The 25,213-nt window shown below is 42.6% G+C and overlaps 1 protein-coding gene across 1 annotated transcript in view; it reads left to right on the forward strand.

Moving 5' to 3' along the window:
* Window positions 1–18,667, forward strand: part of LOC146822487 (uncharacterized) — a 37,258-nt gene extending 18,591 nt beyond the window's left edge. Inside the window, exon 2 of the mRNA XM_085613600.1 lies at window positions 13,517–18,667. Coding sequence (XP_085469726.1) covers window positions 13,923–15,983 — 2,061 coding nt within the window. The 5' untranslated portion in view covers window positions 13,517–13,922 and the 3' untranslated portion in view covers window positions 15,984–18,667. The remainder of the gene's footprint in view (window positions 1–13,516) is intronic.
* Window positions 18,668–25,213: the final 6,546 nt, after the last annotated feature.

Here is a 25,213-nt window from a genome sequence, read left to right on the forward strand (position 1 = left end):
AGGCTCGTCAACATTTGGCCCCTATAAATTCACAATAACCATCTTCGTACCATATAGTGTTCCTTGTACTATTATATATCTACCCCCATCCTCCTCCTCTACGTGTATTGGTACAAAGGGGACCTCTTTCTTAATGAGAATCATCACTCCCCGCGCATAGGAAGAGTAAGATGCAGCGAATCGCACTCCCGCCCACCTGGTGGCTATGGTTGAAATCGCCCGCTTGGTAATGTGAGTCTCTTGTAAAAGAGCTATCTGGATATGATGGTGATCCAAGTATGAGAGCACTTGTCGCACTTTTTTCGGGTTGTTAAGCCATCTAATGTTCCAACTTAACCACAAAATCGTCGAAACGTTTGGTTCTGTCATATCTAAAGATGGTGATATTCCTGACTGTGTTGCTGCCTATAAATGAGTGTTGTGCAAGCCGAGCTCGGCCAATGTGATGTGACCAATGCTACTTCAATTAAACATATCTCCCCAACATCCCTCTCCACCCACTTCAGCCATGGAAACTTGCTGTGACATCCCGCCTTAACAATAAAACAAATAAGCAGTTGCATGCCAGAATCAGAGAATACAAAAGAAGAAAAAACAGAAATCAACATAGCAACGGCACCAAGAGGCGCCCTGACATAAGGAAGAACTTTGTGGCGAATTCCCATCCAGTGGGTCGCCAGTAGCCGTTAGCTCCCCGTTTGAAACAGGGTGGGTCGAGATATAAAGAAACAGGCTCCACCATACTAATATTATATAACAGGCATCGTAAAGTATTGAGCTTGAGCACCATGCAGTTAAAATAGGACAATCATAACATATTGGAAAGTGCAATTAAGACCTGATATAGAGTAATAACTGCATAATGTACTGAGAATAGCAAGAGAAGTAATACATGAGAGATAGCTGTAATCTGTGAGAGATACACCAACTGAGTTCAACCAACAGTGTGAGTCTCACGTGATCATCCCTCAGAGTCGGAGTCTGCACCTCTCTGTCGTGTCGACTCTTGTCGTTTGATCCATCTGATATATGGAAGTGCATCTTTGGGCGTCTAGAAGATGCGCGCTTTCCCATCATGTTAAATCCTCAGGCGGGCTGGGTATAGCATCGCATATTGGATGTGTAGGGATTGCAACTTTTTTTTAACAGATTGAAATTCTCGGTGCGCTTGTTGCACAGCCACAGTGAAATCAGGAAATAGTTCCACTTTCATTCCCTGATAGTTCAGACTGCCTTTTTCTCTAGCCAAACAGCGCGCCTTGTCCCAATCCCGATAATTCAAAAGTCTAGCTATGATGGGACGGGGCGGTGCCCCTGGTACAGGGCGAGCTGCCAGGGAGCGGTGAGCCCTTTCCACAATTAGTAGTTTAGAGAACTGTTCTGCTCCCAGTAGGGTTGTGAGCAGCATCTCAAAATAGGATTCCAAAGGCCCAGTATTGGTGGATTATGAGATGCCAGTTATTCGTAGATTGTTCCTGCGGGAACGAGCTTCAATGTCCTCATTCTTCACCCGTATCACCTCCAATAGCTTCTCCATGCTGGCACAGTATGTGCTGACCACCTCCATGGTTGAGATGCGCTGCTCAGCTTCCGCAATCTGTGTGCCGTGCTTGTCTATCTTCACTGCCATATTGTCCATATGCAAGTTCAGACGATCAATCTTCGTGTCAATAGTGTGCAAGCTCTGCTGCATGTTTAACAACAGACGCTCTAGCTTTGTGCTCGATCCCGCGTCAGGATGAGGTTCAGTATCTGAAGCATTTGGAGTTTGGACTTTGAATGCTATTTGGCTGCAAACTGCAGTTTGCTTTGCTGTTTGTCCGTTCTGCCCATGTTTGGGCGTAGCAGAATTAAGAGTATGTGCAGGAATAAGGAGTTAATACTCCAGGGATCCACAGAGATTGCAGCGTTTAAACGTAGCCCACCACCCGGAGGTCACCAGACACGTAGAGTATGGTGATGTGTTTATCGCTCCTTCCACACACTGTCCCACACCAGCGCAATCCGTTGCCCCAGCTGCAAACTGCCAAGTATGCTGGATCCCGCAGACTAGTATAATTCACCACACAGTCGTGACAGCCGTGCATCAATTACATGCAGCAGTGCCCCACAGTTCAGCCAGGCAGATTGAAGAGAGCAGTATATCTAATGCACACACAGGTACTTCCACACTTGCCACCCCACTGGGATGGGTATATCCCAGCACGGCAACTATAGAGAGTCCACAAGGAGTCTTGCAAGGCACAGCGCGCCAGCTCTGTACATCAGCTTACCAGAGGACGTAGTGGTGCAGCATTCGGAGCAGCACCATGAAATGTAGGGTCACGATGGAGGCTCAGCAGATGGGGCAAATAACGAGGTAGTCACAGGAGCCCCAAATCTGAAGGAGCAATGTGCATAGAGGAGTGAGGAGTAGCGCCGGCAGTAGGATCCCTTGAGCCAGCCGCAAACTCCTCATCAGCAGCGCCAAGCCCCAGAGGTGGCAGTTATAAAGGCGGCAATTTCCGTAAAGTGCGGCCACACACACAATACTTTCACTAATTGTGGAGAAAGCACAGGCAGTCCCACCGCTTATCGAGCTCCCCCGTCTCCAACTGTAGCGCACCCACTCCAGTCCGCGGCCTGCCACAGGGAGTGATGACACATTGTCAAGTAGTGAGGAGGGTGTCTAGGATTGCGCCACTTCCCACAAAGTCACTGTATAGACACTGCATGCGGCGCAGACAGAGACAGGAGGCTAGGGCTGCCAGAGCAGAGGCCGCAATACCGGGGGGGGGGACAACACCAGCAATGAGAGGCTTCCCAGCAATCGCTTTACCCACAGCAGAGATGTCGAACCCCTGAGGTGGCGTCTATGGAGGTTAGAGAGTTGCAGATCACACGGGGCACACCAGGATGTTCACAGTGAGTGCACTAGTGGCGATGTGTGCGGGCACGATATAGGCCGTCCTGCCGCTTCCAGAGCACTCCAAGTGTTCCCTGTCCCCGCAGCTGCCAGATCGGACAGGGACAGCAGCGCAGTCGCCCCACCTCATGTAATGGCGGCTGACCTTCCCAATGTGGGGGATGAGCTAGTGCGGAACCCAGTCCTTCCACAGCACAGCGATGACAAATTAGTGGTCGGACAGTTCCACGACACCAGACAGCCGCTGCGAGCTCAGGTCATAGCACCAGGGCAGGAGATAATCCCATACGGAGAGCTCACTGGTGCTTTCCCTCCGGGGCCACCATCTTGCGCCGAGCGAGGTCCAGCTGCAAAAAGGCGTTTAAGGGCACACAGCAGTAATAACAACTGCCCCAAAGTGTTCCAAAGTGTTCCTCTGCAGTCCAGGAGTCAGGACACACTTGGTGTAGCCATGGATGGCGCTGAAAAAGCAGGATATTAGGCGGATGGTGATCGCGACCAGCAGAGCAGCACTAAAGTGCGGCCATCTTGCTCCGGGCTCTCTAGCGCCCCCCTGTGAGCAACCTTTATATCAAATATTACCCCGTTATTATCAGACCGAGTCAGCTGTAGAATGCCTGTTTTGGTTAAAAAGGAATTGTTTGTAAAGATGCCATCTAGCGTATGCCCTGCAAGGTGGGTTGGGCCATTCACACTTTGGGTGAGGCCAGAGCAGGACCTGATGTCAATTAAAGCTTCCGTATCCTTATCTGCGTGCACCTCCGAGTGAAAATTAAAGTCCCCTTAGAAGGTGTAATCTGATGAATGTAAACACTTTTCCAAAAGGGTGGTAACATCCTGTATAAAAATGTTTCTAGGTCCGGGTGGATGATAAATGAACAGACCAATGCCTAACTGGGTTCTCGACAAGTCACTATTAAAAGAAACTGCTTCTACTCCAAGGAGGGAACTGGTTGTAAAAGTGCCGGCACGTGGCCTTGATAAACGACAGTGAATCTGCCCTTCGGAGTCCTATACAGTCTGTAGAGCGCTTTACCAGGTGGTACTGCAGACAATATCCAGGCTGTGACAATCAAGAAAGACTGCAAATTCTATTGTGTGTTTCACCAGTGACCTCGCGTTAATGACAGCACGGATGACTTTTCCTTGACTGAAGTGTGGGCGAGACTCCCAAGTATTAGTTGGGTTACCATTGCCACACGTTTGAAAGCTCTCCAGCAAGTTATTACAGCCCTTAAGTCAAGTTAAGGGTATTAGCCATAGAACCTGGCTCAGTTCTGATGCAGTTACCACCCTTGCCAGAGCTAGTAGCGCCTCACGAGTATAGCATCTCCGAAGGGGGTGATGGGGCCTGACACCACCATGGGGTATGGTTCTAGGCGCTGTCATGGCGCGGACGGGTGCTGACGGTCTTGCCAGTGCTACACCAGTGTGGTGGACGTGCTGGCAGAGGCTCTAAATATAGCCCACCATGCAAGGGGGGCATGTCCGAGGTTCGATGCTTTTCCTGCTTGAAATGACCTGAAAAAGGTGGGAGAAATAAAACGATAACTGGGGTCCAGTAACCCCTCAAACTCCCCTGTGGGAGGAAAGATACTGGTAAATAAAAACAAATTAAAATAAATGTGAGAAGGCAAATTGGCAAAAACAAGATAAAAAGGTACAAACATTCTACATTATGGTGCACACTCTAGCAGGAGCCGGGCACCTCCTACAATGTTACAGATATGCCTACAAGGAAATAAAAAATGTGGGCTGAAACAGACAATTGTAACAAAGCTTTGGGCAGTTACCTGGCCACCAGAACATTTTTTAAGCAAAATCCAAACTTTACAGGACAACACCATCGACATCAATGTAGCGATCCTGATTACGTAGAAAGCAGCCAAAAGATGCTCCAAGAATGTTCCGGTTGTGGTACGTGACAGGGCTGTGTTTATGGGTGCTCCCTGTCCATGGGTAGACTGGGGCAAACAACCTTTCCCCAAGCCGGGTCCTGCAGGCACAGTACAAGCTTTTCAAGTCCAAGGGAAACTGGGGGGTACTTTGGTCCTCTCTCCAGTTCTAGTGTGATCTAAGGGTCAGAGTGCCACGGGTGCCATATTTATCCCAGGAAAGTGCCCTGAGGGTACCACACGGTCACTAGCCAATGGGCTACTGGGTCCCCTCCTATCTAATGATGAACATCCTGTGATGTGGACCACCTGGCTACCCCAGAGTGTCACATTCTTGCCCCTTTCAAGATGGTACAACCCTTCCTCAGCTGTTAGGAAGTTGTTAGCCAGCCCTAGAGGTGTGGCTGCCAGAGGGCTACCTGCCCATGGTAGAACCAGTTTGCAGGCAAGTTTTTCCCCGGTTGACCCTGTCTCCACTTTGTCTCCAGTTTGAAAGAATAACTCAATCTGATTGGATATGGGAGCTAATGTTTGTGCTGTCCTTATCTGGTTCTGGAAATCGTCTGTGAAGCTGATTGACTAACTGCTGCATGAGAAGAATGTTGTGCCTGTCATTATTGGAATCAGTCAATCGCTGTCCACATCCTGAAAAAAAACAGAAATGGCATAAAAGAGGAGTGTAAGTAAACCCTGACCCACAGGCCATGTTGGGGGTCCAAAGGGTTAACCTTCAAAGAACAAGCTTTTTAAAAGGTATATTTTGTTGTGGAATTTGCAGACCCGACTACAGGAATAACATGCTTCAGCACGACTCCCGAGGTTTGCAAACGTGCAGCAAAAGGTCATGGTCCTTTTTTGGCCCTCTTGCACATTTGCAAACCCCATGGAAGGCTGGACAAGCGACCAGGAGCCTGCAAGAGTTTGCAAATGCTTGACTAGAGTCCACAAACCTCAGAAATATTTGTAAAAAACCCCAGAAATTTACTGAAAAAGAAACATTTTGTTGTCACTCTAGTGGATGGTACTATAAATGCAGCAGTTCGGGCCCGAAGCCACATTTCATTGTCAAGCTAGTCGATGGCACTATAAATGCTGCAGTCCTGGCCTGAAGCGACGTTTCATTGCCACTATAATGGATAGCACTATAAATGCTGCAGTCCAGGCGTGAAGCCACGTTTCGTTGCCACTCTAATGGATGGCACTATAAATGCTGCAGTCCGGGCGTGAAACCACGTTTCATTGCCACTCTAGTGGATGGCACTATAAATGCTGCAATCGCTGGAACCACTTGATCACTTGTTACTTCACTGTAGACAGGTGTATCAGGACAAACTGTTATTTGGGTCTCAAGAGTGACGAGTTCCATAGCTTTGCTGCTTAGCCCTTCTTTTCTCACTGTAGAATCTTCAAAGGTGATGAGTCTCTCAATTTGAACCTCTTGGATTGTAGCTAGAGGAGTGAGTCTGCTACATTGTCAGAGTCCACATGGCCTACTGTTTAGTATCGGCCACATAGTGTGGTTTGATCAGGTCAAGGGACACAAATCTTTTCTCCTTTTTACCAGGAAGGGGCGGCAAAAGTACTGTTCTTGATCCGTGGATTGCTAGGACAGGTACTGGTTGTCTGTAAGAAGGCCCAAATTCCTTCCTGTCTGCGATCTTTTCTCTGACTAGATCACTAAGCTTTGGGATCCAGACAGGCCTTGCTGGGACAGTTGTATTCCCCAGACTTCAGGAACACGTTTCTTTGTTTCGATCTTTGTTCATTTAAGTCCTGTAAAACAGCCAAACGATCTTTGATATCAAACTTTTTATTTTCCACCGCTGTGCCTTTCATGTCAGGTCCGGTATCAGCATTCTTGTCCCAAATAGGACCTCGTATGGAGTGACACCCCCTAGAGAACTTCTTGGCAAATTGTTTAATGAGCGTTGGACCCCATAAAGATGTTTGACCCACCCATCACCCAAACCTAATACCCTAGCTGTTATAGACTTCTTTATGTCCCGTTTTTTTCTTTCCAAAACAGAATTTCCCTCAGGATGGAATGGAGAAGAGTACCGCAATACTACGCCCAAACTGCCCATGGCTTCTTTGTAAGCTCGAGAGCTAAACGCAGGACCCTGGTCAGAGTGTAGTGTGCCAATTGCGTATGTGCCGATAAAGACTCACAAATCTTTTATAACAGTTCGACCATCAGCCGAGCACTGAGGCCACATCCAAAGGAACCTTGAACGCGAATCCACTGCGACCATGATATATTTCTAGTTACTATCCCTTTGTAAGGGACTGCAGTGGTCCAGGTAAACACACGCTAATGGTTTATCGGAGATTAACAGGGGCGTCTGCGCAGGACGTTTCACAGTTGAGACTTTCATCTTCTGGCATATTTCACAGTCCAAAACATAGTTTCTGGTCTGTTTCCTAATGCCTGGCCACCAGTATCTCTGTTTTAATAACGATACTGTGGCGGAAACACCTGCATGAGCAGAGGCGATCCCTTCATGTGCTGCTAGGATTAGTCCTAATCTAAGTTCCATGTTTAGTATTACCCTATCTCCCACCCCAGGGATTCGAGCAATCGGAACATTTTTCGCATCAATTGTATATGAGTATTTGAGTGGAAACATTTTAGGTAACGCTTCACCGCTGCCTTTGCTTGAAGCATTGACAGCCAGTATTATTTCACTGTCTATTTTTGTTTTTGAACGAGTGATTGCAGCTACGGAACCTGTTTGCACAGTCCCCTTCGCGGTTTCATCAGCCAATGAATTCCCTTTTACGTGAATGCCATCACGTTGATGACTCAGCGTGTGTATCACATGAGTGTTTTGTAGTCCGTCTCGCAACAGAACTACTTGTTCCCAAAGCTTTTTATGCTTGATTGTGCCACCTTTTGCATCTTTCAAAACCATTTTGAAGCCGATTCTATAAATATTCATTATATGATTGAACACAGTAAAAAGAATTGCACACTATGAGTGTGGGGAATTCGCGATCCGTATTTTCAAGTGCCATTTTGAATGCGTGTAGTTCAGCTCACTGAGCTGTACAATTTCCTAGAGATTGCGTTTTTGTGACCATTGGTCTAAATTTGCCATCGTGCATACGACCTTTAACGATCGCGCATGCTGCACTATAATCTTGCAATGCCCCATAGCGGGTTGTGCAGATCCGTCAGTATAAATTATAAATCTGTACTGGTCAAGAGGGAGAATCTCAGTAGGCAGAGGACTTTCGTGTTCGTATTGCAGGAATGCTTGTGTTTTCAAATAAGGATCAAAAACATATTCAACATCAGTTGCAGCAAGAGAATTAACCCATTGTATCCATCTTGGATGTAAAGCTTTTGCATTTGGAATGCTAGCTTTTGCAACTGCCTCTAAGGCTGGTACAGGAGTTACGACCATAATGCGTTTCCCCTGTGCTAGGGCTCTTTCTTTTGCTACAGCGGTTTCAACTGCTGTCAGAACTTTTTATGCTGATTTTAAATGTTATTTCTGCTTGCGTGTACAAATGTGATTTGTATGCAATTGGTACTTTTTCACCTTCATTAAAAGTTAAGTAGGTGAATCCGCATTGACCCGGAATGATTAGGATCACTAAGTTGCATACGTTTACGCGTGTTTGCAAATGTTTTGTTGCTAACATATCTGTTTGGAGTGAACGCAAAATTTCTGTGTGTTTTTGTGTCCAATTTACTGTTTTAAAATCAGGTTTGATTAATTTGTAGAGAGGTTTAACCTTTTCTGCGTAATTCAGGAAAGCTAGAATTGACTGTAAGTTTTCAGTGTTTTTGGAGGTTTGAGCAGCGCACACTTTTCTAAAAAGTTGTCTGCCAGGCTTTTGCCTTCACTTGATAGTTCATATCCTAGAAAAAGGACGTTGAGATGGGCAATTCTTGAGTATTTTAAATTGAATTTATAACCCTCAGAGGCGAAGCCCAGTATAATGGTGTTCACCCTGTTCAAGTGCCTGTTCAGGTCATCGTCTGTCAGATAGATATCATCGACATATGACAATGCCTCGTCATCATAAATTTGTAGTAACTCTGTTACCCTTGCTGAGAATAAACCCGGACTATTCTTGAATCCCTGTGGGAGACGACAGAATTGACCCTGGGTCCCCATTATTGAGAAAGCTGTCAAATACCTGCTTTCAGGTGCTATGTTTTGACAAAAGAAACCGTTAGAAATATCTAAAGTGGTTTTATATTTTTTACGCTCAATGTTATGTATTAATGCTGTACTATGTGCATTTTGCGCTGCTAATGTTTTACAACAAGAGTTTAGGTGTCTGTAATCCAAAACTAGACGATATGTATTGTCTGGTTTGAAAACAGGAAACAAAGGATTGTTCATTGATGAGGTGCATTTTTCAATCACCCCTTGGTATTCAAGTTGATCTAAGATGTCCCTGACCTGTTTTTTAGCTTCTTGCTTAATTGGGTACTGCCTTTGTGCAGTTGGTTGATTTGTTAACTGGATCTTATGGTGAGGTGAGTCCTCATCCCATCCTACATGAGTTTTGTATACTGCTGGGGCTTGGGCAACTGCCCATTTCCTGGCATAAGTATATTTTAAATGTACTGGAACATGTTTGGAGAAGGCTGGCATAATGATGTCTTCGCCATGTGGGCACTCCCTGACAAATTCTGGCCGCCTGTACTGTTCTGCTAGAAGTATATCATAACCCTCTGAAAGATGCTCCCAAAAGAGTGCTTTCACTTTTCTTGGTATGTCCCCCTCCATCTGGAGTGTTATTTCCAATAACCTATGTGGAGAACTAACCCTGGTGTCTACAGTCTGAACTTGAATGTCTTCATTCAGGTCTACTGTCTCCAGAAGTTCCTTCAGGTTCTGGCGAGCTATTGTTACTTTTGCTGCACTGTCCAGCATTGTCTGAGCCCATTCTCTGTTCTTGAGTTGTGTTCTCAGAATCCTCGGCATGTCTGATCTTCAGACCTGCTACCTTCTTCTTGGAGAATTGAGGTTTTGGTTTGTTCTTCTAAGCGTGTTGATCGTCTTCGGACTTCACGCGTTCTTCTTTTTTATCTGACCGTCCTCTTCTTTCGGATGTCTGTGACGATATCTGAAAGGTACGAGAGGAACGTGTATCAGTATCTTCATACCTGTTAGATTTTCTCAAATTATCCCTATTCCTGAGGTTGTACCTCCTTTCAGAGGGCTCCTTTTGAGGAGACCTACCTCGGGTTTTAGAATGTTTCTCTTTTGAATCTTGTTTGTTATTTTCCCACTTCTTTTTTGAAGAGGTAGGATTGGGTTTAATAAAGTCCTTCTCAGGACCTCCATGCAGTTGTGGTTTAACTGGTTTACCACCCAAACTGTCTCTGCCTAATTCTTCATAGGATTTTTCAATGATTCTGGCTAATTCTTGTGGTTGTTCTGTTACATCAAATTCCCTTAATTTCTGGCAGATCGCCACTGATGCTACTTCTCCTTTAATATTAGATAATATTATTGTTGAGACCTGGTTGAAATTTTTAAGTAACTTCATACCTAAATTCAGAGCAGGCTCTGCCCCGTATTCGTTTTGAATTTGTTTCAGGACATCAGGTATTTCCGCCATAGACTGAACACCATGTGTTTTAATATAGATAGCAGCAAAGACTGTGCCCCAAGTGGTGAGGTCTTCCAGATGTGGGGTGATCCCCATTGGTAAACAGATTGTTAGAATTCTGTGTTTCTCATAAGGGCTAGTATTAGGAAATACTGCTTCAATTTGAGTAATTATTTGAGCTATCCAGAATGGAATTTGTTCATGTTTTGTGGGCATTTTACCCAAGACTGCGTGTAAAGTCTGTGGAGTGATTTTTAGCGCATTCCCCTGGTGACACGTTTGTCTTGGAATAGCTATTGTTGGTTGGACTGTGAAAGTCCGTGTGACATATTGAACCAATTGTCTAAAAATTTTGATTAACTTGGCGTTGGCGTTGAGCAAGTAATTCTGGATCTGTCATTTCTTCAATGTCAGGTGTATAACTGGCTAAAATCGGCCATGTTGCTCCTGGTCTACCTAGTGGACCAAACCTGGTAATGTGATTGCAATGTTTTAGGGCGCCTTTAAATCAGAGATCATGCTCCTGGTATGTGAGTGGAATTTCAATATCCTCGAAAGGAATATATTCCTCAGGTGGATCATCTTCTTTGTAGAAGTGAAATGTTTTAGTAATTGGATGTGATTCAGGGAATACTATCCATGAGTAGAATACCTCTGTCCGGTGAGATTCATGCGCCTCTATCACAAAAACTGCTCTACCACCTCTTGGTGTTAGGCCGTGTTTTATGAGTTTTAGAGTGATGGCTCTCCTTAAATTTGGAGCGATGATTATCGCATTTTCATCGGTTTCATTAAAACCTGTATAATCAAAAGCTAGTGCGACATTGGGGGTACTGCCTCGTTGTTAATGCCGTCTTCGGTCATTGTTTAATGAAAGTTGCAGAGCAAGTTTCAAAGGAACAAAGATAAGGTGCACAATATTTTGGAACACTGTAGCCTTCAACGTTGAACAAACCAAAAAGCTAATACATAGGATTTTCGTCCTACTCAGCTATGGCGGATATTATCCCTACCCACTCCAGACGTCTTATGGAGTACTATGAGTAGGGGTCTTTGAGAAAAGCACAACGGAGTTACTTCTGTGTCTAGTGTTAAATTAGTGCCTTACCAAACTGTTGGGCGCCATATAGTGTAGTTCCTATATCCCTGATAGGCTCTGCTCATTGGAATAATATACACTATAGTTTTGACATAGGACTGAGGTCAGTATGTCTCTATTGAGTACATTAAACTTAATTACTTGTGTGTGCCAGCTAACTCAGAGATCACTAGAAACTTCTCGAATAAACAAGAAGGGATTAGTTTCTGACAGCCGCATAAACATGACAAATTTGTTTCCCTTAGAATCGGAACAGTCTCAGAATTGTGGAAACAATAGATAAGTTTCACTCAGTCAATCGTGCATGCTTGGTTTCTACAGAGTTTACACAGAAAAAGATAGACGGGCGTTTCAATAAAAAGGATTTATTGAACAGTCTTATTTCTCGTGCAAGAGATATGAACTGCTACAATCGTAAGACAGAATGCGAAGTATAATACGTACAGCGTTAGCATTAAGATAAAATAATACTGCAATAGCATGGTTTGTAGCTATGACATATATTCATAAAAATACATACATAAATAACATAGGCTAAAATGTGAATGCTCATCTGGTGCTTCTAACTAGTTCTACCCCAGTGTACCTAACCTAAGTGTAGTACGAGGTTGAGGTAAGAAGTAGGTGCTGTTTTTCTATAGTCTAGTTTAGCTATAGTTTGGATTGGTGTTGCCAAGATTTGCCAAAAGTCCCTCCAGGTTCTAGTCCGCTCCATACCTTAGAATGAGAGAGGTTGGAATCTCTTTCCGGGTCTCGATCTCTAACACCCCGCAAGGGGAGTCAGAAACACTGGAGCTGGATTCTCTGTGAGGAGGATGACAGTGTCTGGTCAGTGCGTCAGGCGGGGACTCGACTATCTTCCGAACTTGCCATGGCGAGCCGTGTCGTGCAAGTATGCAGCCGAACCGTGGTTTGCCATGGCAAGTGAAAGTATATTTATACCTTGAAGGTGTTTAGGATTGCCAGTATTGACATAAAAATCGGGCAGAAGAACGTCATGAATGAACCCCTAAGAAATAGATGTACATGCATAATAAATGAGTTCTTGGAGAAATCAATAATCCAAGCAAGGGGAAGTCCTAAAGGCTTGAGAGTCTGGTTTTCCAAGAACTCGTTGTGACGTGGATAGACGGATGTAGGTGACCATGCCTGTATTTGGTGAGCATGGATAATGCCTAAATAAGGGTAGGATTTCTATGCCTAAATATGGGCAATGCGAATTGTGCCTACATAAGGACGTAAATCGGGAAACCTATATACGGCATCTAAATCGACACACAAGACTGAACACGGAAAACAGTGCATGTGTCAATCTGTAGGTGTGCACATATGTGGAGACATTTTTTCCAACCTACCGAATGATGCAAAAGTAGCCACATCACAGCCCCTCTGTTTTTCTTTTTTTCTAATGTTGTTCCGCATTTGGAAAGCCTATACGCCTAAAAGGTGAGACTTATTGACTTTGCCAATGTGTGTTTAAAATAGTTGTAAACCTCCTGTTCCTTGAGTAGATCTGGTCAGAGCCTCGGATCTCTGGAGTTACACTATGTGGAGGATGCTCAGATTTCCTGTCCGCGTCCTAGCCCAGGCTCCCTGATAGTATAAAGGACTCCCTTGCAGCAGTTGCTTATGTTTTCCTCCGTTATTGTGATGCTCTGTGTTGCATGGTCAATTTACTGGAAAAGGCTCCATCTTGTATTATTTGTTAGGTCGCGTGATAATAGGAGCATTCCCTGGACTAAGGAGGCATCTTGTCGCTATGAATTTAACATTGTAGTTTGTCATAGGGGAGAGGGTGTCATTCACTTAAAAAGCAACCTTCTCTTGTGTCTTGGTTACTCCTTGAGTCCATACTCCTCGATAGAAACGGACCATGGAAGGGCTGTATACCCTAACCCTGATGATTGCATTTTTTCATTGAAAGTATAGTCTAGAATTTCTTCACCTTACTTTTCAATAGGGACAATTAAATGGCAATAGATTTTTGTGATGGACTCTGCATTTCAGCTTATTTAGTGTTTCTTTTTCTTAATCTAACAGGTGAAATAACTGCAGTGATAAATTGAAAACGATAAAGCCATTAAACATCACTCATGTAGGAAGTGATGTAAATACCTCGAAATCTCCTTCCTTGAAGGTTAGTGCCTCGCCAAAATATGTTTTTTACAACAGAAAACCAAAACTGCCCAATGAGGTCTGTACTTGGCTCTTAGGCATCAGATGATATAGATAGAAGATATACCACACTGACATACCGAAGCAAGCCTTATGAGGTGCTCATAACGAAGGAAGAAATAACATGGTGTCAGAAAGAACACACAGGAGAGAAACCGTATGAATGTCACAAAACATTTATTCGGCAGAGAAAGAGTAAGTGTGACATCTGCAACTTCATACTGGAGAAAAGTCATATTGAGGGACTGACTGTGGAAACGTTTTCTCTGAAATGAAAGAACTAATGCAGTATCAGAGTGTCCACGTAGAGGACAAGCCATATAAATGTATAGAATGTAATAAAGTGTTTGGAAGGAAGAAGAATCTAGAGCAGCATCTACAAATGCATGCTGGTGAGCAACCATATGAATGTACACAATGCGACAAAGCTTTTATAACAAATGGAAATTTAAAGCAACATCAGAAAGACCACACTAGAGAGAAACCAAATGAATGTACAGAATGTAATAAAGTGTTCCGAAGTAAGGAGAACCTAAAGCAACATTGGAAAATCCACACTGGGGAGAAACCGTATGAATGTACAGAGTGTGACAAGGCATTTATTAAAAAGCAAAGTTTAAAAATACATCAGCAGGATCACACAGGAGAAAAACCACATAAATGTACAGAATGTGACAAGGCATTTAAATCAAATGGAGAGCTGAAGCAACATCAGAGAATCCACACTGAAGAGAAACCGTATAAATGCACAGAATGTGACAAAGCATTTTTAAGAAAAGGAGCGCTGAAGCAACATCAGAAAATCCACACTGGAGAGAAACCGTATAAATGCACTGAATGCAACAAGGTGTTTATCACCAATATAGGCCAAATGGAACATCAGAAAGTCCACACTGGGGAGAAGCCATATCAATGTACAGAGTGTGACAAAAAATTTGCAACAAATGGAAAGCTAAAGCAACATCAACAAATCCACACTGGGGTGAAACCGTATGAATGCACAGAATGCAACAAGGCATTTATAACAAATGGAGAGCTGAAACAACATCAGAAAATCCACACTGGGGAGAAGCCATATCAATGCACTGAATGTGACAAAGCATTTATAAAAAATGATCACCTAAAACGACATCAGAAAATCCACACTGGGGAGAAGCCATATCAATGCACTGAATGTGACAAAGCATTTATAACAAATGGAAACCTAAAACGACATCAGAAAATCCACACTGGGGAGAAAACATATCAATGTACAGAATGTGCCAAAGCATTTATAAGAAAAGGAGATTTAAAGCAACATCAGAAAGTCCACACTAAAGAGAAACCAAATGAATGTACAGAATGTGACAAGGCATTTATTGCAAAGCAAAGTTTAAAAATACATCAGCAGGTTCACACAGGAGAAAAACCACATAAATGTACAGAATGTGACAAGGCATTTATAACAAATGGAGTGCTGAAGCAGCATCAGAAAGTCCACACTGGGGAGAAACCGTATGAATGTATGGAGTGTGACAAAGCATTTATAACAAATAGAGCGCTAAAACGACATCATAAAGTCCACACTGGGGAGAGACCGTATGAATGTAATGAATGTGACAAAGCATTTATAACAAATGGAGAGCTAAAACAACATCAGAAAGTCCACACTGGGGAGAAACCGTATGAATGTACTGAATGTGACAAAGCATTTATAACCAATGGAGAGCTGAAGCTACATCAGAAAATCCACACTGGGGAGAAACCGTATGAATGTACTGAATGTGACAAAGCATTTATAACCAATGGAGACCTGAAGCGGCATCAGAAAATCCACACAGGAGAAAAACCACATAAATGTAATGAATGTGACAAGGCATTTATTGCAAAGAAAAGTTTAAAAATACATCAGCAGGTTCACACAGGAGAAAAACCACATAAATGTACAGAATGTGACAAGGCATTTATAACAACTGGAATGCTGAAGCAACATCAGAAAATCCACACTGGAGAGAAACCGTACAAATGCACAGAATGTGACAAGGCATTTATAACAAATGGAGAGCTAAAGCAACATCAGAAAATCCACACTGGGGAGAAACCATATCATTGTACAGAGTGTGACAAAGACTTTGTGACAGCTGGAAAGCTAAAGCAACATCAACAAATCCACACTGGGGTGAAACCATATGAATGCACAGAATGCAACAAGGCATTTAGAATAAATGGAAACCTAAAACGACATCAGAAAATTCACACTGGGGAGAAGCCATATCCATGTACAGAGTGTGAGAAAGCATTTGCAACAAATGGACAGCTAAAACGACATCAGATAATTCACACTGGGGGATAACCATATCAATGTACAGAGTGTGACAAGGCCTTTATTGCAAATCAAAGTAAAAAAAATACATCTGAAACTCCACACTAGAGAGAAGCCATATGAATGCACTAAATGTAACATTGTATTTTTAGAAAGCAAAATTTAATTGCCCATCAAAAAGTTCACACTGAAGAGAAACCATATCAATGTACAGAACATGCCAAAGCATTTACAACAAGTGGAGAGCTAAAGCAACATGAGAAAATCCACATGGAGAGAAATCCTATGTATGCTAAGAATGTAATAAAGTCCACAGGACGAATAAGTTAACGCAACATCAACAAATCGACACTAGGGAACAATCATTTTAATGTATAGAATGTGACAAGATTTATTACAAAACCAAAATCAATGACATCAGGATGTTTACACAGGTGAGAAACTACATACATTTAATGAAAGTGACAATATATTCATAAGATATGGAGGGCTAACGCAGCATCAAAAGTCCACACTGAAGACTGCACGGAATGAGGCAAGGCATTTATCAGCAAGGGAGACTTAAAACAACATCAAAAAGTTCCCACTGAGGAAAATTTCTATGAATGTACAAAACGTGACAAAGTATTCTTGGAAGTAACCGCTTGAATGTACAGAAGTGACAAGACATTTATTACATGGGCACAGCACAAACCATCAGAAAGCCCACACAGGGGAGAAACCACATCCATGCACTTACTGTGACAAAGCATTTGTTAAAAATGCAACCTAGCATGACATCAGAAAGATCACATGAGATAGAAATGATATGACTGCACTGAATTCAACAAAGCAGTTATTAGAAAGGCACAGCTAACGTAATATCAAAGTCCACAAAGTGAAGAAAGTCATGACATGAAGAACGCATATCACAACAAATATGTACAGGCATTTGTTAAAAAAGAAAGACCAAACACGTCAAAAAGCCCACCCTAGGGAGAGACGATATAAATGTACTTAATGTGACAATTAAGTTGTTGGCCGCACACAGCTCATACAATAACAGTAGTTCACCACAGAGGAGAAAGTCATGATCGTGGAGAATGCATATCACTGCACTCAATATGGGATGGCATCCTCTACAAAGGCAAAACTGATGCAATATCAGAAAGTCATTACTAGTGGGACACCTGTCATCCGCACAGGAGCGACTCTAAACGTGATAAAGCAATCATTATGAAAGGACTATTAATGCAACATCTGAAAATCCACACTGGGTAGTAACTGAAGCAATATGTGGGGCCAGGTGCTGCTCAGATAGTCCACATTGGCAGAAACAACATTTTCATGCTAGTGTTTTCTCACAGCAGGGGCCTGATGTGTCAACATGTATTCCAGAGAGAAACTATATCTGTCTTCAGTGTGACAAGACATTCATTACAAATGAATAGCTAACATTTGAAATTATACACCAGGGAGAAGCCATTCGAAAATTATAAACGTGGAAGAGCATTTCCTACCAAACGCTCTCCGATAAGGTATCAAAATGGCCACCCGGGTTTAAGATGTACTTATATTGAAGTCTTTCATTTGAAACAGTCATCAGTTGCTATGTCAAAAAATCCACACCTCACACAGATATAGGGGGACGAAATATTTGAAAAAATGTGCAACAAAGGAACAGAAATAGTGAATGTCATCGTAGGTGCCAAAGGATTAGTCAAGAAAAGATCCCACCTTACCCCTATCCCACAGAGATTAAAATTAGGGCTGGGTGAAATTTGCATAGTCGCGCTACGCAAAGCTCCGCGAAATGATAAAAAATCTCCGCGAACACGCAAAAGTTCTGCGAACACGCGGAATTGCATGTTCCGCCCGTTCGCGAGGCTTTTTTCCTGTTCGCGAATGCTGTTTGCGTGCCCGGGGAGAAATATCTTGTGAATACGCATTTTGAAAGTGCTAACAAGCAAAAAATTCCACAAAGCTGCAGATCGTGGAATTTTTGGCAATTCTGCGTTCTCTGCCGAACGCAAAATTTCCCAAATTCCACAAATTCAGTGAGCGGAACCGAATTTACTGCCCAGGCCTAATTAAAATATGCCAACTCCAGAGGGCATCAAACTTCAACAAAATGCAAATGTTACAGAAAACAATAGCTAGATTTATTTCCTTGTTCCCAGCCTACTGTAGTATAAGGACAATTTTGGCCATCTTGTGATAAGAAATGACTCTGCCTATTTACTCAGTAAAGTGATATTTGTTCTGCAAGGCTTTCTCTAGGGCTTGTAACCACAGTTTTAGGGAAATTTCTGATAATGAAATTCAGTTTGTTATCTAGAATGTTATGTTCTTGCTGTTTATTGTGGACATTTCCTTTCTATCAATAGCACCCCTGCCCTGGAGATGACAAGTGGAGTTTTGGGGTCAGTTGGAAGACAGATACCACTGGCCTTAGAGGTTTGCAGCCCCCAAATTATGTGTGCATTAGGTTTATGGTTTCATGTGGGACAGGAGCTTCCACCATTTGCACAGACATTGCTAGACAGTTTGCTGGACAATCTGAATAAGAGGCCTCTACTTGCAGCAGTGATTACAATCTCCTATATCACATGTAGGCAACAATTGTTTTCTTTCTACTTCTGTAGGGTGCATTTGTTAAACATGCTCATCTGTAATAAACTGAACATCTGCTGAAAGTACCACAAATGCATTCCTAGATGTTTGAACACTGCAAACTTTCTTATACCGTTGCTAAGCGCTTGAATGTCCATTCAGACTATGCCCATGCAATAGAAAACAAGCATTTGCAATGCAATAGGTCTCGCATTTACGCAAGTTTGAGCTATTGGCATTGTAAATAACAATGCCTTTTATTTTTGTTTTTAAAACATAAATAAAAGGGATTGTCATTTACAATGCCAATAGCTTAAACTCGCGTAAATGCGAGACCTATTGCATTGCAAATGCTTGTTTCATCATGTGTCCTGGCAGATTTTACAACATTTAACACGTTCGGTTTTCAGGCGACTAAACACAGGAGGCAAGTTTCCATGTGTTCCGATACTTAATTGGTTAGCTGCCCTTAACAGAAAACTAATTAGCACAGATGATGCTGTGAGCATATGACGACCCCTTAATGCCTCATTGCCTGTATTTTTTGTGTGTATTGCACTGTTAATTAATCATTTCCATCTCCGGCCATGAATGCAAATGGTAGTCCTATTTCTAGGTTTGTGGAAAGTCTCTATTTTTGTTTTTTTTAAAAATCTAGTCCCCCTCGAAGTGCCTGCTGTTGGTAGCAGTTTTGCTTTCTTCATTATCACAGTATTCAAGTCCTGGGTGCTTGGGCACTAGTAACAACAAAAAAAAAAAACACCAACAATAAAATAAATAAATAGCCGTTACTTGCTAAAAGTGTTACTGCTGCGCCTGGCAGAGACAGTTGTCCGCTTTTGCGAAATTGTGCTCTATGGTGAGGCATCATTTAGAAAACAAGAATCATAAAACACGATAAATCATGACCAGAGATGTTAATCTTTAAAACGTGGCACTTTAGGTGTCATTTTAACTAAATTCGGGTAATTGTGGTCTATTTTACCCCCCAAAATAGTCTTCTGTTTAAAATAATTATCAATGCTGTATAGGGGGTTTGAAAAGCACCATTTTAAATGTGACGTAAAGGACAATGTAACTCAGAGAAAATGACGCGGTTAAAATACACAATCCAGCGAGACACATATGCACATGTTCATTCAACTGAGTGCATGTAAATACAGGGTCATGTGATAACTGAATAACTTGGGCGGCATGCTACATAAAATACGGTTAAATAGTGGGGCTGTTAGAAGCACTAAAGTCCTCCGAGGTGAGCTGCCGGCTGCACGCCTGTCTGAAATGGTATGGTGCCAGTATCTCACATCCAAAGACAAGCCACCAGTGTCCTTGCAGTCCACAAACACTACACAGCATAGCAGCATTACCTGTGGCTAATATGATTATATTGCCTTCCTGAACAAGTGAATATGGAAAACTACTGCTATCTGCATTTATTGAACCGGTTACTGGCAAGAAACGAAAGTAAAGATCTAGTTGTGATGGGCATTACATTGCAATCACTGTGCAAAGTGATGTTTGCAGTAGGGGTCGAATTTAGGAGTTGTGCATCCATGATGAATTTCTGCACATTTAATATGCCGTAATATATGCGTTGTTGGGGAGGGAAATCACCCAGTAATTACTGGGGTATGCACAGTTTGATCCGGTAAGCACCAGAAATCAGCATGTTACCCCAGGAAATACAAACAGGTGTTTGCCGCGCGCGAGCGGCTGGAGACGCAATATGTGGTGGGGAGGGGGAGAAGCGGGAGTTGTGTGTGCGCGTGCGTCATCTTGATCGCGATCGCTCTGAAAGCGAAAGTGATCGCGATGACACACGAGTTTTTAAAGTGCTACTGGCGTCCGGCTGCGCGCGCACGATCGCGTGAACGCAAGCGTTAGGCCAGCCAGCAGCACTTTGAACTTCCCACATACAAAATGTCTCTTCGAGCCAGCGCATGCGCTGGGCTCAGCGAGACCTTAAAACGATTCGAAGCACTGCAAAGGAAATCATTGGAGCCAAGGTAGAGCTGTGCCGCTCCTTGCAATACCTTTACGCCCTGCTGGACAGTGGCGCCCTGGGCCCCGTTCTGCTGGACAGTGGCGCCCTGGGTCTGGGCCCAGCTCGGTCATGCCAAAATCCAGCCCTGGTGACCTTGGCACGTGAGTGTTTGTGGAGTGATGTAGGGCACTGTGATTCTGTGGTCTTCTCTTTTTGGGTCTTTCCTGTTTCCATGGCTATGCTCCCTGGGTTGAATGGTGGTACAGGATGACTAGATGTGGTTTGGCCCCTTAAGCCAGTGACCGCTCTGTCATATCCTGGTCACTGCCCTGTCTGCGCCTATAACACAGGCTGGATGGGGGAGATATGAGGCACAGCCTCTAGAGTTCTACAATGGCTTCCTTTAGCTTCCTGAACTTTCTAAAGAGCAAACCAGCCAGAGCCCGGTGACCAGCTCAGACCGCCTCCCCATCATCAGGCCCTTAAAAAGGTGCTCTCTGGTAAATCACTGCAATAAATAGATGCAAGTTTCAGATCTGATATATTAGAGAAGTAATGTCTTAATCGTAATTTCCTCATTAGTTTAAAAAAACTGATCTCTATTTCCAATTGATTGGTGTTTGTCGTAGGAACAAATGATGTTCCTTTTTGGAGTACTTTATATTCAATTTCTGTTAGTTGATAATCTGAGATGTTGATGATTAAGTCATTTTCATTCCTCCTTTCTTCTGTTTGTTGGATTTGGAGGTTGTCTGGCGTGTTTGCGGTGGTACACTTGTTTTTTCTTTTACCCCTCCTGGGTCTTCCTCGCCGTTGGTGCCTACCCCTAAAAAAGGGGCCGATGAAGATGTTTCTGGGTGTGACGTTGTAGGAATGTTGGATTCTGTGGATTTGCTGGTGGTGTTTATAGGTTCTCCTTCTGATGAGGATGTGTCTGTATTGATGTTGTATGTGTCTCTTCGATATTTACGAATTTTTCTTTCATTGATTTCTTGTGTATGTCTTGATCAATGATCAATTATCAAGACATACACAAGAAATCAATGAAAGAAAAATTCGTAAATATCGAAGAGACACTGTCGATTATAAATTGGGAGAGGTTTACACCTGGGCGGATGTATACGCCAAAAGAAGACAGAATAAACCATACAACAAAAAGGAACATCATTTGTTCCTACGATCAGTTTTTTTAAACTAATGAGGAAATTACGATTAAGACATTACTTCTCTAATATAGTAGAACCCAGAGAAATCATCCATAATGATCCCTTGAAAGGATTGAGACCAAAAAGCACTTATCTGGCTCCCATCAGCCACAAAACCCTCGATACATTTGAAGCTCTGGTGAAACAAGACCTACAGAAATTCAATTTCCAAAAACAACAAAGACATAGAAATCTCACTCAGACAGAATGGGGAGCCTTAAAGACACTGGCTAATAGAACTAACATCACCTGCCAGAAAGCAGACAAAGGCGGAGCACTGGTAATACTCAACACCAACTACTACGAAGAACAAGTGGAACTACATTTATCAGACACCGAAACTTACATGAAACTGGACACTAATCCCACTAACCTAATCAAAGAAACACTCATTCAAATAGTGGATAAAGCAATTCAAAGAGGCACCATCAATGAAAAAGTCAAAAAATATTTGATTCAAACGCATCCTAAAAGTCCCACCATCTACATGGTGCCTAAAATACACAAACACCCGACTCACCCACCATTCCGACCAATTGTATCTACAAAAAACAGCATTCACGAACCAGTGGGGAAGTACCTTGACAGACATCTACAAGATAGTGTCATCAAATTACCAACGTACATCAAAGACACTACAGACTTCTTGATTAAATTTCATCAAAGCACCAAAGATATAACAACACCAATGATCATGTGCACAGTAGACGTAAAATCTCTCTACACCTCAATACCCCATCAACTCGGCATAGAAGCCACAGAACAAGCATTGTTACAAAGCGATTACGACCTAGACCTGCAAATCTTTCTCATGGAACTTCTAATTTTCACACTTCAACATAGCTACTTCAAATGGAAATCCAACTGGTATCTACAAAAGACGGGTACATCTATGGGCAATTGTACTGCCCCAACATATGCCAATATCTTCATGGGCAATTTTGAACGGACACACATACTAACTGATCCGGGATGGCATAATCATTTGAAAATGTTTGTACGTTTCATAGATGACATCTTCATCTTATGGCAGGGATCCACAACAACTCTCACCAATTTATTGGAACAACTCAATACCATCGACCAAAGATTACAATTCACCTTTGAGATTCAACATCACAAAATAAACTTCTTGGATGTGACGATCATACAAACAGACAAAGGTTTTCAAACAGATCTCTATAGAAAAATCACCGACAAAAATAACACTTTGGCATACAACAGTTTTCACCTCAACGCTCTAAAAAACCATCTACCATTCACACAAATCCTTAGAGTCAAACGAATTGTATCAGAATCAGACAACATAACAACACGCACCAAAGAAATGCTACAGCGATTCGAAAGTAGAGGATATCCTCAAAATATCCTACATCAAGCAGAGGAGAGAAACAATAAAATCAGCAGAAAGATGGCACTATTACCAAGAAAGAGGAACCAACAAGACCACATGACCGTGGTGTCAAAATACTCAACAATGAGCAAAAGATTTAAGGATACCATCAAAAAGCACTGGCCTATACTTCGACTAGAACCAGATTTTCACCAAATCTTTGAAAATGAACCTATATTTGCATACACCAGAGCAAAAAATTTGGGAGAAATAATAAAGAACCCCACTCAACCAAATCAACCTGTTCAATACAAAGGTACCATCGCATGCAGAAATTGCAACAATTGCAATAACATTATACCAGGACCACAAATAACTCACCCAATGAGAGGACATAATATCAAACTGAAGGTAACAGCCACATGTGATACTACAAACACCATATATGCTTTGAAATGCCCATGTGGGAAGATATACGTAGGACAAACAGAAAGAAAAATAAAAATTCGCTTGAACGAACACAAAAGCAACATCAGAACAAACAACGCGAAATCTTCTGTAGCTAACCATTTCCAAGAGAGTGGTCACAACATAAGCCAACTGAAATTCATGGTTCTAGAAACGGTTAACAAAACCGAAGAAAGAGACAACCATAAAACATTGTTAAAACGGGAGAATCATTGGATACGTCTACTAAATTCCATGAAACCACATGGGATGAATGATCGCATGGAATTTACATGTTATCTCTGATTTAGATTGCCTACCCGATATCATCTTGGGAAATCATTTTAATGACCGGCATGTATCTAACATCATGTGTTAATTAGTCCATAGTTTGTGATAATCTAGGAGTTCACCAGATCACATTGAAACACACGCACTACTAGATCCAGAAACCTCCGCTCCAGTTAATTCACATTACCTGCCGTCACACTCACAGTCCCATTTCGACTCTTACACCCCAAAGCACATTTAACTACACGCCCATAGAACCCACATGGAATCTTCAATTCAACCACGGACACGAAAGGAGAGCGTTCAGCTACCGACATACGCTTACGGATCTCTGCTTGATCTATACTACGCAGACTCACTAGTAAGTACCCACCGCGAAACATCCAGTGTAGGGCGCATTAATCAGCACACACATAATCGTATTCGTTTTACGAACACCAACCGACGAACATAAAGGCACTCGTATAATTTACGTAAACATGAGGCACCGGAAATTCACATAATCACAAACACCGGAACACGCTAGAACCACAAACTTACGTTATGTATTTGACACATTTTAGCCGGACTATGAAAAAGTAAATATATTGTTTCTTTGTTTGTTAAACATATTGTATGAGAGATACAACTTGCTTATTTTCTTCGTTTTGTTGTAGACAAACCCCTGACGAAGGCTATATTTCTAAGCCGAAATGCATTGGGATATGTGAGACACGTAGAACTTGTTAATCACCGCATCTTCGCTATATAAAAAACGTCGTGATGAAATAAACGAACGTTCAAACCAATTGACAACAGTGTAACTTTATTGAAAATCACAATCAGTCGTTTATTTGTCTCAACAATGTAAAGCATTCATTTATCTAACCAGTGCCCGGGGGACACACCCTAAACTTAGGGTTTGCTACACCAGGCCTCTCTCACTCTCTCCATACCAGTTATCTAGTAGGTCTTTGACTAACTCCGGATATCTAAAATTTACAATAATACAGTCACCTGCAAATATTTTCTCGCCACCCCCAATCCAGGCCACCCTCCTGGCCATGAGAATTTGTTCGTGCTGGAATCTCCTTACTGGTATATTATTATGAATCCAGTGCGCAGCCTTATTAATCAGAGTGCTGACCGATTCCTCACTGCCATTATTTATTCCCGGTACTCCTACTAGCACTACTAAATAAGGACAGGAGGCCGGGGGTAAATCTAATGTCTGGAGATCTGGAGTGCCCTGGATACAGTCCATACTATTATTCTTAGAGGACTTCTTGGGCTCTTTTTGTACCCAACAACTATCCCTAATCACATGTGGGATACCTAGGTTATCTGGAGCCTCCCCGCTCGAATCCTTATTGCTAGTTTTGTCTGTCTCCGGGGGTGGCTTTCTGTGCTCGCTCTGGACATTCTCCAC

The sequence above is a fragment of the Triturus cristatus genome, chromosome 6, assembly GCF_964204655.1.
Source record: "Triturus cristatus chromosome 6, aTriCri1.1, whole genome shotgun sequence".
NCBI classification, from domain to species: domain Eukaryota; kingdom Metazoa; phylum Chordata; class Amphibia; order Caudata; family Salamandridae; genus Triturus; species Triturus cristatus.